The following is a 15,208-nucleotide window of genomic DNA, read 5'->3' as shown; positions in this document are numbered from 1 at the left end:
ATGGAAAACCTCTACATTAAAACGCCTGAAAGAAAAGGACGCTTGGTTATTCTCTAACCTGACAGGATGCCTTGTTGTGTATTGGCTGAACAGTTGCATAGTTCAAGGAGATGTCTGCATCTCATCAGGATTACCACCAGCAGTTGTAGCAAAGTATCGGACATCCACATCGTCATCCTCCTGCAACTTCTCCAGGCTGGGCACAACCCTTGACTGAATCAACTCCAGGCTCTGAGGTGATGGTGCAATGGACTCTTCGGACTTCTCCACCTCAACCAAGGTCTTATCGGCCGGCAGACGACGCAGCGTGGCGATAAGAACGGCGTAGGACTTGGCGACGTTGAAACGGATGTTGGGGATTTCATCCGTCACTAGGCGTTCCAGGATAGGGAGGAGAGAGTTCTCAATAATTTCGAGGTTGACAACAGGAGTAAGAGTCTGATAATTAGCACTGGTCGGTGTAGTAAGAGGCGAAACTTACAGAAACAGCAAAGCACGTCGTCATGCGGTAAAGATAGTTAGGGTGTTGACCCATGGCCATCACCTTGGGAATGATGGAAGCTTTTGACCACTCCACACCGAAGACCTCTGTCAGTTTCTTCAGGTTCTCAGTGGCAGCCTCTCGGATAGAGAAGACAGTGTCTCCGAGCCAGCCCATGCAAAGGTCGCTCAGCTGCTCGTCAAAGAACTCAACCCCAAGTTGACTGGCAAGGAGTGGAATATATTCAATGATAGCAAGGCGAACACGCCATTGCTTATCCTCGGCCAGTTGAACAATGGCGGGAAGAAGAGACTGGGAGAGAAGCTGGATACCAATGACTATAAATAAAAGGTCAGAAGGCATACATTAAGGGTTAAAAAAAAGAAGAATCAAGGAACACTTACCTTTGTTGACTTGCTCGAGCTTCGAGATGATGTGCAGTCGGACGTCGGGGAATTCATCCTTAAGCATCTGGAGGAACATGGGGAGTAGGTGGGCAATAGTCCTGGAGGGTCAGCACATGTTATTGCGAGCGTATAGACAGGATACTTACTCTTCCTTGCCCAGGATAGGCGCGAGCCCGCTGATCTGAGTACCAAGAGAAGCCCGGACGTGCTGAGAGGGGTCGGAGACAAGGTCTTCAACGCTAGTCATGATCTCATTGAGGAGGGTGTCGCGATCGATCAAATGGCAGAAGCCTGAATGTGTTAGTCGTGTACCAACTATAAACCATTGGAGCGTCATACCAGGAATTTGGCCAGCAATTGCGGTGCGAACCTCGGCCTCTGTATCTTTGAGGAGCTTGACAAAGGCAGGCACCATGTCACGGGTGACAACCTCTTCGTGGACAGCTTTGGCAATCTGCGTACATCAGTTTCGTCCAATATTTGGAAATTCGGCAAAGGGAATGTACCTTTTCATATCGATCAGCAACCATGTATCGGACTCTCCAGCTCTGATCCTCGAACAGATTCCGCAGCGATGTCAACAAGACGCCGTGGCTGGGTTGCTGTTCTTTGGGAATTTCCTCCGCAATTGCAATAAGAATGTCAACGGTAAGCAGACGAACGCTGTCCTGATCATCGCTCGCCAAGTATTGGAAGAGGGGAATTATTTCATCGATGACGACCTGGCTTTGCATTTCCTTGACAAACTTGGCAAGATTGTTGGCCGCCTGTCGCCGCACCATCGGGGTTTCATCGTGTACCAAAGCTCCAAAGTGCTGTCGGAGGCTTTGTTGCAACGGGGTAGCCTTCTTGTATGGTGTGGAGTAAAGGCCAGTCGCAGAGACCTTCGAGGTAAACCAGTCTGCCTTTGACAAGCGGAGGACTAGCGGGACGAAATACTCCTCAACTTGGCTCTCCGAGAGTTGCTCGCATACTTTGTTGAGAGATTCAACGGCCTGAAACGTCAGCATGCGTCTCAGAAACTTTCAGCTGGTATGGTACCTTCTCCCGCACCAGCGGCTCCTCGATAGCCGCCAAATTCTCCAGCGGGGAGAGCAACACGTGCCCGTATTCCGGACCCCCGACATATTCTGTAAAATTGCCAAGCTCTTCGCTCAGCGCAGTTAAAACCTCGTCCTCGTCCTCGACGGAATCTATCGCTGTTAGACAGGAGTGCCAGTCGATTGAAAGCTGGATTGAAGGTGGGACAAACCATCAAGAAATGGGATGAGCTCTTCCCGGGTTCGGTCGGGTCCTAGTGCGAGCGCGATCGTGGATAGACGGTGAATAGCGTTGAGTCTGAGAAGGACATCGTCGTGCTAAAGAAATGTGAGCTCAATATGGTCTGCATGAGCAGGGAAAGACCTACCTTCAACTCGTCAATGAGCACGGCGATGGGGTAGAGCTCATCGTTCTCGTTCTGGCCCTCCATTGTGGATTCGGGTATGTGTTAGGGAGACGCGAGGAGTCCCGCTTCTGAAAGGGAAGAGAGTGGTGTAGGGCCTGACAGCGATTCGGCAGAGTGTAGGAGGCAATGGGATGGCTGATAAGGATTAGTTCCGACTTCGCGAGACGGCAAGGGGATGGATGGTGGTAGAGTGAGGGTGGGGTTTTGGGCCGCATGGACACCTTCAGCAGAAGCATACCTCGACGATTCAAGAGTACCTTGCTCAACAGCGAATTAATAGATTTTGATTCAAGTTCGTAAAGAGAAAAGAAAAAAGCCCCCTTCGATGATGCAGTAACCGGAGGGCAAGTCGAGCTTTGAGTGTTTACTGGTGTAAATTACATACTGGCGGTGTGCGCATAAACCTTTTAATATGGAGGGGAATTACCATACCGGTACCATAGTAACAAAAGAGGGGGATCTGTGGCGGTGGTGGCTTGCGGGCAGAATTTCCACCAGCGCAAGAGTCATCCCAAGACTTTGTGCACCAATCACTACTTCCTGAATTTCTGTACGGACTTTCCACATATTCTGTCGGAGTCGCTTACTTGGGCTTCGGTCTGGTTCACCGTACATTTCGCTGATTGACGCCAGAATTCGCAACCCCCACCATGCCCACCATCTCGGTCGACAAGGCCGCTCTTTTCCAAGAGTTGGGCAGAGAGTACGTCTCTAGATATTGTCATTGAACCCTACTGATATCGCTGCAGGTATACCACGGAGGAGTTTGATGAGCTGTGTTTCGAATTTGGTGAGTTGGCCTGGGAATTCCTTGCGGGGCATGACTGACTTTGAATAGGAATTGAGCTCGACGAAGATGTACATCCTCCGAAAACCCGATCATACAGAACCAATGCTGATGATTTCAGACCACAAACTCAGACCGTCCTATTGTCGATGGAAAGCAAGAACCTCCGCAACTCAAGATCGAGATCCCCGCCAACCGGTATGCATGACGCCCGAAGAGAACAAATGGAAGAACGCAGACTAAGAAGAGATTAGATATGACTTGCTGTGCTTCGAGGGCATTGCGCTTATGTTGAACATCTTTCTGGGCCGGAATCCCCTGCCCGAGTACAAATTGACTCAGCCGGCACGGATGGAGCAGATCATTGTCAAGGAAGATGTCAGTACTTCAACACCTACTCTGGTCAGGTGGAAGGGCCGCGCTGACCAAAACAGACCACGAAAATCAGACCCTACGTGGCTGGTGCTATTCTGCGGAACATCAAGTTCGACCAGGCTCGTTATGCGTCCTTCATTGCTCTCCAAGACAAGCTCCACCAGAACTTGGCCCGGCAACGAACTCTCGTATCAATCGGTACCCACGATTTGGACACCGTCAAGGGTCCCTTCACTTATGAGGCTCTCCCTCCCAAGGATATCAAATTTACGCCACTGAACCAGACTCAGGAGATGGATGGCGAGGAATTGATGAACTTCTACGAGAAGCACCAACAGTTGGGCAAGTACCTGCACATCATTCGTGACTCTCCAGTCTATCCAGTCATCTATGACTCCAACCGGACTGTATGCTCTCTGCCACCCATTATCAACGGCGATCGCTCGAAGATCAGCCTGGACACCACCAATGTTTTGATTGAGATCACAGCTCTCGATAAGACGAAGCTGGATATTGTGAGCAAGATGATGGTCACCATGTTCTCCCAATATACCTTGGAACCGTTCACTATCGAGCCTGTCGAGATCGTGTCTGAGCACAACAACGAGACTCGCGTCACCCCCGACATCGCTCCTCGCACCGCCCAGGCTGAAGTCTCGTACATTAACCAGTGCTGTGGCTTGAGCCTCAGCCCCGCCGAGATCTGTACTCTTCTCAAAAAGATGGCCTTCCGCGCCAAGCCTTCGACGACTTCCCCAGACATCATCAACGTGGAAATTCCCCCAACCCGTGCCGATGTTCTTCACCAGTGTGATATCATGGAGGATGTGGCCATTGCCTACGGCTTCAACTCGCTGCCCCGTGCGTTCCCGAACATCTCCGGCACAGTCGCTCAACCTCTCCCCATCAACAAGCTTTCCGACATTGTTCGTGTGGAGACTGCCATGGCCGGTTGGTCAGAGGTATTGCCGTTGATCCTCTGCTCCCATGATGAGAACTTTGGCTGGCTGAACCGCAAGGATGACGGAAACACCGCTGTCAAGCTGGCCAACCCCAAGACACTTGAGTTCCAGGTTGTCCGTACCAGCCTGCTCCCAGGTCTGCTCAAGACAATCCGTGAGAACAAGCACCACTCTGTTCCCATGAAGATATTCGAGGTCAGCGATGTTGCCTTCAAGGATCTATCTCTGGAGCGCAAGAGCCGTAACGAAAGACACTTTGCTGCCGCCTTTTACGGTAAGACTAGTGGATTCGAGGTTGTCCACGGTCTTCTTGATCGTGTCATGGCCATGCTTAAGACCGACTTCCTCGCTGAGGGCGAGACCCCCAAGGGTGATTCGTACTATATCAAGGAACTAGACGGTGTGTACCCACTCGAATCCGACTGAAACATTTGCTAACAGTGTAGATCCCACATACTTCCCCGGTCACGCTGCTTCCATCCACGTCCGTATTGGCGGCAAGGACAAGGTCATTGGCTCCTTCGGTATTTTGCATCCTACTGTGCTCGAGAAGTACGAGTTGAAGTACCCAGTCAGCAGTCTGGAGCTGAATGTCGAGGCTTTCATGTAGAGCAAATGCCTACAGATTAGTGGCTGTTCTTTTGATTAGGGTTATGACCAAAAGTCCAAAAAAATACATAAATACAAGAATATCACAGTAAAAGGCATGAAAAGGATATATAATTGAACATCAAGTACAAAAGGGGGTATTCAAAGGGAACAGGCTCAGCTACCAAAAGGGAGTTTCAAGCCTTATGCTCGTAGCTCCCGCAGAGGTAGGTCAAGTACAAGGTGAAACACCCCCAACAATGTAGCGCTAATGATAAAGGGTATCGACAAGACTACTTCTGTCCATCATCAAGCCGCTGGCCTCGGAACGAATAATAGTTGGTCTGCTTGATATGCCTGGCCTTGCCAGTCCGTTCATCATAAATGCTGAATCCATGGATTGCGGCGTTGGGTGGTGTGTAAACTGATTAATTAGCCTAGCTCCACTCACTTTCACAACAGATAACATACGATGGAGAGAGATAGCAAAGTTGTCCTGGTCCGGATTGGATATCCGATGCAGACCAAGCTTGTCAGACATGTAGGTGACCTGGTTTTCGCCGTAGGTTGTTTGCTTGGTGAGCTGTGGTGGTGAGCTTTGACCATTCTTGATCTGCTCCTGGTCGGGCCATGAGTATAGATCTTCTTGCAGTTTGCCTTTTAGGATCTATTCCAAATTAGCTTTTACCTATCTGTCAAATCGAAGAATATACCTTCATCACGCAGTGTGCATTGGCATGGTCATGGATTGTACTCCCTTTCCCCGGGCTCCAGACGAGAATCAGCTGAACGAGTCAGCTAAGCAATCGTTGAGGGGTGACAATTGCCATACCAAATTACTCTTGCCGTTTCCCTCATCAATCAGGTTCCTTGTGTATGTCCTACTCGCGTCGCCCAATGCGTATGGAGCCCATTCGTCTGAATTCGAGATGTATTTCTCCATCAACAGTTGTATCTCCATGGGATCAACATCGCTAGAATCCAGACCCGAGCTTGGACCTAGCACAGAACTAAGGTCCTCCACGAGCTTCTCGAAGGCAGGTTTCTCGGTGGTCGATTCGGACCCGTTGAGGAATGGCATGATGAATACGGTTTGTGCTGGGCGCAATTGGGATGAAGTCTATGTAACAAGAGAGCGGTATCGGAAGTTGGCCGAATGACGAAATCGAGAGTGTATCCACCACAACAGAAATGCAAGCTAGGATAGGGGCTCACATAAGAGGTGTATTGTGTATTCCCATCATAAAACTTGAGACCAGGCAGAGTAATCCAACGTTAAACGACCTCGGGAGTATGTAGTTACCCAAGAATTGGCCTTGATAGCGATAAGATATGATGCCTCAGGCCGTCAATGACATACTTGCCCTCGTCGCCTTAGGCGCACACCCCGCCCTGACTAAAAACTGCGGTGCCACAATCCAAAAGATCCACGGGTCGCGAAGAGCATTTCTCCTTCAAAACTTGTCGCTCAACTTCCTGGTTCTTAGCGAGGGACACATATTAAGTCCCTTGGTATAGGAATCTCAATCGTTTCTTCTATTGATTTTTTGATTGCTGGGTCAAACCGCAAAAATGTCGACTACTATTGAAAAGGTGAGTGTGGTCAAGATTTTTGAGCATAGCACCGAACAGTTTACTAACAATGCTTCTGTACAGATCAAGGAGATCGAGTCCGAGATGGCTCGGACTCAAAAGAACAAGAACACCTCGTATCATTTGGGTACGCGCACACCGACGACTTTTCACCGATGACGTCTTCTGACAACACGCAGGACAACTGAAGGCGAAGCTTGCTAAGCTCAAGCGTGAACTTCTGACCCCGACTGGAGGCGGTGGTGGAGGTGGATGTGAGTACTCCAGACCATGGACACTCTGCTAGATGCTAACCTGAGATTAGCTGGCTTCGATGTTGCGCGTACTGGTGTGGCCAGTGTGTAAGTTCCCCGAAAAGATCGCGATCGCATACGCTTACAAGTGCAGTGGCTTCATTGGTTTCCCGTCCGTCGGCAAGAGTACACTGATGAATAAACTGACTGGCCAACATTCAGAAGGTTCGTTCAGACCTCCCCGACAAACGATTTTTCTAACACCGTCTAGCCGCGGCCTACGAGTTCACAACCCTCACGACTGTCCCCGGTCAAGTGATGTACAATGGCGCCAAGATTCAGATTCTCGATCTTCCAGGTATTATCGAAGGTGCCAAAGATGGCAAGGGTCGTGGTCGACAGGTTATTGCGGTGGCCAAGACTTGCAACCTGATTTTCATCGTCCTTGATGTGAACAAGCCATTGGTTGACAAGCGAGTGATCGAAAACGAATTGGAGGGCTTTGGCATTCGCATCAATAAGAAGCCTCCCAACATCGTGTTCAAGAAGAAGGACAAGGGTGGTATCGCCATCACAGCCACTCAGCCATTGACTCATATCGACCACGACGTAAGATCGGTTTCTCACATAGTGTTTGATGAGTACTAACATATCCTAGGAAATCAAAGCTGTAATGGGCGAGTATAAGATTTCGTCAGCCGATATCTCCATCCGATGTGACGCCACCATTGACGACCTGATTGATGTTCTGGAAGCCAGGAGCCGCAGCTACATCCCCGTCATTTATGCGCTGAACAAGATTGATGCTATTTCCATCCAAGAGTTGGATTTGCTGTACCGGATTCCAGACGCCTGCCCAATCAGCTCGGAGCATGGATGGAATATCGACGAGCTGCTGGAGATGATGTGGAAAAAGCTCAAGCTGCGCAGAATCTACACGAAACCCAAGGGCAGAGCGCCCGACTACACAGCACCTGTTGTGCTGCGTTCTTACGCATGCACAGTCGAAAATTTCGTAAGCATTCGCCCTCACCCTTTGAAAGAACCATACTAACGAAACAGTGTGACTCCATTCACCGCACAATCAAGGATGATTTCAAGCACGCTATTGTGTATGGTCGCTCAGTGAAGCACCAGCCGCAGCGAGTCGGTCTTTCACATGAGCTTGCCGATGAAGATATCGGTAATTATACCAACAGAAAAACGAACATGAATTTCGAAGCTGACCAGCTATAGTGTCGATCGTCAAGCGGTAAAGGATTTATGTCAACTCCTTGACCCTCATAGCCCGAAGCGGCGAGATGATCCAAGCGCTGGGGTGGTCTGTGCCAGCATGTCTTTGCGCCTCTGCGATCTGACAGTTGGGACATCCGTAAGACGCCGGATCCGAGCGTAGTTGGATAGACTCGTTCACGGCAGCACAATTAGAGGGAAAGTCATTTACCTTTTGACATCAAGATCAGCACTGCCCAGGTGTGCTGATCTCTAGTGTCAAGGTATTGAGTTGATTCGATGAACTCGAGTTACGCTTCTGTTCCACAAGCCCAGGGGCACACACGAGGCGAATACCGATGATATTCTTGGCACCTTCGGTTGGCCCTCGAAAGCGACCAGTCCATATTGTTATGATTACCTTTTTCTTTTTTTCAGGTTCTTTGTCCAGCGCAAAAGTTCAGATATTTTATGGCATTCTTTTATGTCTTGAAAATAAAACCCATTATAAATGAACGGTCTGCTACAACATGTTCCAAGGAGAAAGCCACAAATTGCCATTCCCATATAAAAGAATTTCCATGTCAGACTAATCAGACATCCTGGTCGAGTCGTATTAGCTTGAAAATTGATGCAGCATCATGCGACTCCTTATCGCCTTGTACATAACAGACTCTATGCACAGATCCGAGGACGCCTGCATGGACAATTTATTTCGATGACGTTCCGATTGGCATGTTCCCCTTGCCATTACTTCCCGTCCTGCATACTTAGGTAGTATGTATCCTTGTCAGTGATTCCAGTGTTTATAGGATTTTCGCCTGATGATTTCTTTGTTCGCATTGCTTTTTCTCTCCTATTTATTTATTTATTTTAACTTTCGACGCTGACGAGTCAGACCACAAAAGGCCTAGGCCTCGCTGTTTGCTAACGCCGATCCCAATATTTCTCTCCGTAGCTGTCAGCTCGAAAGCTCCGGGAGAAAAAAAAGAAAAAGAAAAAGAAAATCGAACTCGATAGCTTCGACGGAAGAGCCGGAAAGGTAATTATGGTGTGCATACGGAGTCTCTCCATACTCCATAATCTGGCGCAAAGAAGGGCCGCGACTCAACGCATTGACCTACTGCTAATAGCTTAACGATGATCATAACGGGGTCGCGTATACTCGAAAACCACCAGAGCTTCGGGTTGTAACCATTGCATGTTTAATAAACACGGCACTGCTAGTCTGGCTTCCGATAGGTCCAGGGGAGTATATTACCTCGTGAATGATAGAGGAGGATTAAAATGGATCTGTCAACTGACTAGCACGTTTTTCTTTTCTTTCTCAACCTCTTAGGTCTTAATCTCTTCGCTTCTTTGCTGCATCTACTTTCCGAAATTTGAGAAAAAAAGTACAGATCTGCGCAGGATTGACATGCAAACTAACAAAAAGTTTTCAACCAAACAGAAAAAAGCAAAAAGTGAGGCAAGGTACAAATGGATTTTAAGAAAAAAGAAGCGGTGAATGAGAGAGATATTGGTCGAATGGCGAACGTTTATCTGATCTCCCATCCACCCTGTACTATACATGGTATTACATTCCGCCCAATGGGGAGTTCTTATAGCCTACTGAGACTGGTACGCTACGGAGTAGTTCTTATGAACCTCTGCGGAGACACAAAACAGTTCTAGTGAGGTGGAGTATCCGCAAATCGTCGATTTAGTGAAAACGAGAAAGGGGACTGTTCACGATCTGGTCTGTTCTCAGATGCAAGATCGGTATTTATTTCTTGTATATTTTATAATACTTAATACTTACTTGGTAACCTCTTCATCAGGTGACTGTCAGGGCACCGATCGCCATACCCTACAACGTAGTACATCTTTACTCTAGAGGATCCATCGGTCATCCCCGTCGCATTGCATTGCATAAGCCACGCTCTTCCCCAGAGTAAGCATTCCTTACTGTGGTTTTCTTAGTCTTTTATGGTGCATGGAGTACGAAGTATAAAAAGTATAAATACTGGTTCGTTTTAGTAACATATACCTTAACCGAGAGTAGTACATATTTACATATCTACGGAGTATGCCATACGGAGTACGAAGTACTCCCCATACCATTAATTTTCTCGAGACGATTCTATTAATTATGCACAATTCGACTTCCCGGAGATACCTCGGACAGAATTAGAATTGCAGGTCAATCGGTACCTGACTCGAGTAACACTAACCCTTGTTACCCTACAGTTGTGTACCCCGAGGGATATCTGGAAATTCCTCCCCGGAGCTTGAAAATGACAGCCAAGAGTGACGGACCAAACTGAAAGAAGCAAATATACGAATTGGCCCGGCAATTTCAATCTTGACCGGTCTAGACTTGTTCCTGCTCCTTCTCCGAAAAAGAGTGGGAACAGTGAAAAGCAAAACGTGCCCTAAAAAGATGGGAAATCTCCAATGGCGTCAACCCAAGACCTACCCCGAATTTCCCCCTTAAAAGCCCATTAATTACTCGAGTGAGCGCGATTTCCGTTAAATTAGAAACTGTGCTAAAATTAAAATCTTTTAAATTTAAATTTCGTCACACATTTCTTTCGTTTCCCTCTATTTAATTGGTGCAAAGTGAAAGAAATCTGACGGCAGCAAGCATAATGATTGGTACTGCGACTAAATCAGCGGAGTGGACTGTCAAACATACATACCTCCCCAGGTAGTGTACGGAGTACCAATTGAAGCTCTCTCTAGTCCACGGGCCCACGGGAATTGATTTGTCAGACCTCTCGAATACCCGTGGACCTTTGTTTTTGCTTTTGATCTATGGATGTCTTTCAGAGACATTCCATCCCGGCAGATTTCGAGAAAAGTGTGTGTAATAAAGCAGGCGGATTTCACATTCATCTTCCTCGTGGTTGAGTCGAACAAGCGGGGTTCTTGGATATTTGGGTAGTATGACTATGTTGTATAGAGGCCCAAAAGAGAATATCCGGAGTATAGCAGAGCGTATTATATGTTGTAGAAGCCCGTCCTACGGTCTTCGGCTAGTACTACCTTGACAGCCAACCTACACTCTGTACCTATCTATTACTCTATACTCTATATCTGTTCTCTCTCTGCCTTTGACTGCCCTTCAACATGCAAGATGCAAAGAAATGGTGAAGGTTCCCGGGCCGGAGGGGACCGTAGTGGGTCGCGCAGTGGAGAAAGACGAGGGATCTTAGCGCCAAAACTGCATCGCCATGGAAGTTCCCCCTCTTTCCAAGATGCCTTTTACACCCTGTGATAGGGCAACTCTCCAACCTACTGTTCGGCCCTTGTATTGGATGGACGAGGTCGTATCAACCGCAGGGCAACGGAGACGGCAGATTCGTCCACCCAAAGATCGTCCCGCTGCTCCTCATTTGCTCAGTTTTAGCCGTGTCATCTCTCGTGGATGTCTGATGCGGTTCATATTCTGAACCCAGGTTAGGATCCGCCTTCCTAAATTAATATCGCCCAAATCTGGTAATATTCCCTTATATGGTCTCTGTTCAATCCAATCTATTCCGTAGGGGTTTGCTTCTCTTTCTCTCTCTCGGTCCCCCCCCCGTTCTGTCTTATGATTTGTGTTCACTAGAGATTAAAGACCCCTCGGACCCGGTTTCTTCACCTCCACAACGTGAACCGTGCCCCGAAATACATCCTATGTTGTATGGGGCCAGGAATTTGAATGTTGAGTCTCTGATCCAACAGTTTGCTTTTTGGCCCAAATAAAGGTTATCTCCAATGGAGACTCTTTCCACGGTACGATAGTCGATAGTATGTCTGCCGCTATCCTTGTCTCGGTCCACCCTGATCGCCGTCTTCGCCTGCGATGTGCATGAATGTCATGCGGGCTTTAGGTTCAGCGGTTTATCGATCCGCTACCCGGCTCTGAGCAAATCAAGCTACAAAGTGGGCTACGCTTTGAACGAACCCCGTTCTTCTCCGGATGATCAACCCTGAATTGACGCAAGTTTCTTGAAAGGGACCCTCAGCCTCGTCAAAGCGTGACAATAGCCACCTTGACGGGCTAGACATTGTCAAACATTGGTCAAGGTTTCGAGTGAAAATACTGAACGGTCACGCTGTTGCACCCTATTGTCCCGATATGAACCCTAGGTTACCGATATTAGACGCCATGTTGGACCTATATTGAATAGCTACCATGCTACTCCGTATATTGCCAGTATACAACATACTCGTGCTGTCGAGTCTGCCATCCTGGTTGGAAGGTCATACGGGAGAATGCAAAGAAGGGGGAAAAAGAAGACAAAAATCCCCAAAAATCCCAAAAAAAAAAAAAAAAAAAAAAAAAAAAAAAAAAAAACCAAGAATAAACCGCGTTAGCCCTGAGAACGAAGATTTCCATACGTTTACACTGTAATACGCAAAACGAATTGAGCCTGACGAGATGCAACCCCTGCCGCAATATATCGCACGGCCAACCAACCAGACGCCGCTCCCCCTCTATTTACAGGGATAATTTTGAAATTGCGCAAAATCAAAATTGAGATATTATTCTTATAATTCATTATAATTCATTTTTGTTTTTCATTTTCGAATGGACTTTTTTACTGTATCAGCCAATCACCGACCAGTTCGGCTGGATAGCTCTCGGGGGAAGGCTATCATGGATTTCTCCGGACGGTCTTTCTCGTGCCAGTTGCAATCGATATACTCAGTTCTGTCAAATCCACGCGATACTGATCGTCCTAGCCCTCATTTTCCTTTTAACCCCCATTGCCTTACCCGCATGCTCTCTTACCTTCTTGCATATCATATACTTTATACACTTCCCACCTTCAACTTCCCAGGTAGTTTGTAGAGCTCCTCGGGACATTACTCTCTGGATAATCTTATACAGGTCTACGGAAGCAGTGGAACATGCATCAGCTTTTATTGTCTCACCCTTAGATTGTCTCTTTGTTCCCCGGGATCTCTTTTGTCTCTCTTTCTTTGATTTCTTCTCGAAGCCTATCACGAAACACAACCCCACCAAAAAAAGCCCTATCTCCATTGTGCTGAGATCCATTGTCCATGGAGGAACCCACCATGGAAACGGAGCCCCATTCTGGGCCAGAGGGCGAATTCCCCCATTCGCCATGGGTGGAAATAGGCACATTTACTTCACCTCAGCACTCGCCTCCCATGCCCGAATATAGTGGGTTTGACTACGGCCCATCGCAGCTCATGGCTGTGGACTCATATGGCATGTCAATTCCGCCGCCCTACGCCTCCATGCCGCTACCCATGCCTTCGCATTCCTGGCCCAGCATGCTCACGACACACTCTCCGTTTGCTGCATCTGGGTTACCTGTTTGTACCACCCCGACGTCGGTGTCGCCTTCAGCCCCCATGCCTCCAGTGCGAAAGACCTCGACTGGAGGGTCTACACCGCGCAGAACACTTACCGACGATGATCGTCGGCAAATGTGTATATATCACGAGGAAAACAAGACTGCTAAGCAGACTGATATTGGAGGTAAGCATTATCTCTTTAGCTATGTTGAGGGACTAGGCTGACTTTATGTGCAGCATTGTTCGGAGTCGAGAGAAGGTACCATTGCAACTTCATTGTTTTTTTATTTGGATTTAATCTAACATCTAATAGCACTGTTTCCAAGGTCCTCCGCCAGAAGGAAAAATACCTAAACCCCGAAGATGGGAGTCGGTCTCCCATCAAACGGCCTAAGGGTAGAGTCCCTGATATTGAGAAAGCTCTATCCAACTGGGCACGGAACTATCAGCGCCAAGGATATCCCCTGAGCGATGAGATGATCAAAGAGAAAGCTCTGTTCTTCGCTACCACTTGCGGCTGCCCTGAAGGCAAGGAAAAGGTCTGCACGGCAGCCTGGCTAGAAAAGTTCAAGCACAAGAACAACCTTCTCGGCGCAAAGGTGCGCAGAGGATCTACCGAAATTCGCAGCGGATCAAACAGCCCAACCCAGCTCAATACAGACTTTGGATCTGCTCTTCAAAGTCCCACCGGACCCTCGCCCACATCTCCCATTGATGGCTTCGGATCTCCATTGTCTCCAACGAGCCAAGAAGGAATCAAGCGGGACATGGCTGAACTACCGGATCTGACAGGGGGATACCAACACGGGTATTCCAAGAGCACAACCTCACTCGACACTTCCTCGGCGGGTATGGTCAGCCCAACATCCACTTTAGTCTCCGACAGCCCTTTCACACCAACAAGCCAATCCCGTCTCCCAGCCGCCAACAGCAACAACCGCCCGCGCAGCCAGACTTTCCCTTCCGTCCCCATCGATCCAACCCTCCTATCAGCCGACGAAGTCACAGGCCCGCATCCCCAAAAGCGCGAACTCCAGGAATCTCTTTCGGTCTCCATCCTACAATCCCCACTGGAAATGGACGATCCCAAGCCCGCCACGTGCCCGGTCCACCAGACAAACGTCATCAAGCGCAATCGCAGCAACCCAGAGATCACGACAAAGTCCATGCCGCCGCCATCAAAGTCTACTACGATCTCGCCCATCAGTTCTCCGGGATCACCGACACAGGATGAGGCTCGTCGCGCCCTAGAACTCGTGATCAATTACTTTGACCATCAACCTTCTGGCCTGGCCGCACAGGAGTACATGACCATCGGGAAGCTCATGGAGAGGCTTGAGCTTGCCAAGAGCCAGGCTGGGTTTCTGTTGGGTGGCTTGCCGCGCATTGACGAGCATGAGGATGTTCCCATCCCACGTATGACGAAGAAGAGGAGCATCCACAACTTGGGATGAGCCTTGAGCCTTGCACAAGTTGCGATTTGCATATCTCCTCTTCCCCTTTCTATGAATTTATTTTCCCCCTCTTGCTTTTTCCTCGTTGTTGGTTCTTTCCCCCTCCCCAACGTTATCTGCTTTACTTATGACTCGTGACTCGTGAATCGTGATTCCCCCTCTCTTCTTCCTTTCCTTTATTGGTGGTTCATTTGTTATTCTTTTCTTTCCTTTGGTATCATCTGTACGAACGTTTCTCTTGTATCCATTTCCTGTCTTCTTCAGCCAGCAATGGCAACGAGATATAAAACCCGGGCAACCAAACAAAAAACATACACATATCCAGAGGGCGACCTCTACTTTTCTTTGCAATTCTTGGGGTTACGGATTTGGGA

General features: G+C 48.3%; 5 protein-coding genes across 5 annotated transcripts; 3 read left to right on the top strand and 2 right to left on the bottom strand.

Annotated features, from left to right (window-relative positions):
- Nucleotides 1-102: 102 nt before the first annotated feature.
- On the bottom strand, nt 103-2,359 carry N7489_006645 (protein phosphatase 2A structural subunit TPD3; the record flags this gene model as incomplete). The annotated part of the gene is made up of 9 exons (XM_056712395.1): nt 103-438; nt 482-819; nt 886-986; nt 1,035-1,179; nt 1,228-1,342; nt 1,395-1,883; nt 1,930-2,081; nt 2,141-2,246; nt 2,297-2,359. 9 exons carry the CDS (start codon nt 2,357-2,359, stop codon nt 103-105), a joined length of 1,845 nt encoding a protein of 614 aa, XP_056566110.1.
- Nucleotides 2,360-2,985: 626 nt separating this feature from the next.
- On the top strand, nt 2,986-5,069 carry N7489_006644 (phenylalanine--tRNA ligase subunit beta; the record flags this gene model as incomplete). Its single annotated transcript, XM_056712394.1, has 7 exons — nt 2,986-3,038; nt 3,085-3,125; nt 3,174-3,193; nt 3,244-3,320; nt 3,377-3,500; nt 3,557-4,859; nt 4,906-5,069. 7 exons carry the CDS (start codon nt 2,986-2,988, stop codon nt 5,067-5,069), a joined length of 1,782 nt encoding a protein of 593 aa, XP_056566109.1.
- A 271-nt stretch (nt 5,070-5,340) lies between these two features.
- On the bottom strand, nt 5,341-6,128 carry N7489_006643 (putative cysteine dioxygenase Cdo1; the record flags this gene model as incomplete). The annotated part of the gene is made up of 4 exons (XM_056712393.1): nt 5,341-5,471; nt 5,519-5,714; nt 5,761-5,832; nt 5,880-6,128. The coding sequence occupies 4 exons, from the start codon at nt 6,126-6,128 to the stop codon at nt 5,341-5,343; spliced, it is 648 nt and encodes a 215-aa protein (XP_056566108.1).
- A 491-nt stretch (nt 6,129-6,619) lies between these two features.
- Nucleotides 6,620-8,129, top strand: N7489_006642 (GTP-binding protein RBG1; the record flags this gene model as incomplete). Its single annotated transcript, XM_056712392.1, has 9 exons — nt 6,620-6,640; nt 6,704-6,767; nt 6,820-6,894; nt 6,945-6,981; nt 7,028-7,098; nt 7,145-7,482; nt 7,532-7,888; nt 7,936-8,056; nt 8,110-8,129. 9 exons carry the CDS (start codon nt 6,620-6,622, stop codon nt 8,127-8,129), a joined length of 1,104 nt encoding a protein of 367 aa, XP_056566107.1.
- Nucleotides 8,130-13,119: 4,990 nt separating this feature from the next.
- On the top strand, nt 13,120-14,834 carry N7489_006641 (uncharacterized protein; the record flags this gene model as incomplete). The annotated part of the gene is made up of 3 exons (XM_056712391.1): nt 13,120-13,564; nt 13,618-13,639; nt 13,694-14,834. The coding sequence occupies 3 exons, from the start codon at nt 13,120-13,122 to the stop codon at nt 14,832-14,834; spliced, it is 1,608 nt and encodes a 535-aa protein (XP_056566106.1).
- Between the last annotated feature and the right edge of the window lie 374 nt (nt 14,835-15,208).

This window comes from Penicillium chrysogenum, assembly GCF_028827035.1.
Source record: "Penicillium chrysogenum strain IBT 35668 chromosome Unknown utg000004l_segment0_segment0, whole genome shotgun sequence".
Classification (NCBI taxonomy): Eukaryota; Fungi; Ascomycota; class Eurotiomycetes; order Eurotiales; family Aspergillaceae; genus Penicillium; species Penicillium chrysogenum.
This window is presented reverse-complemented; position numbering and strand designations above follow the sequence as displayed.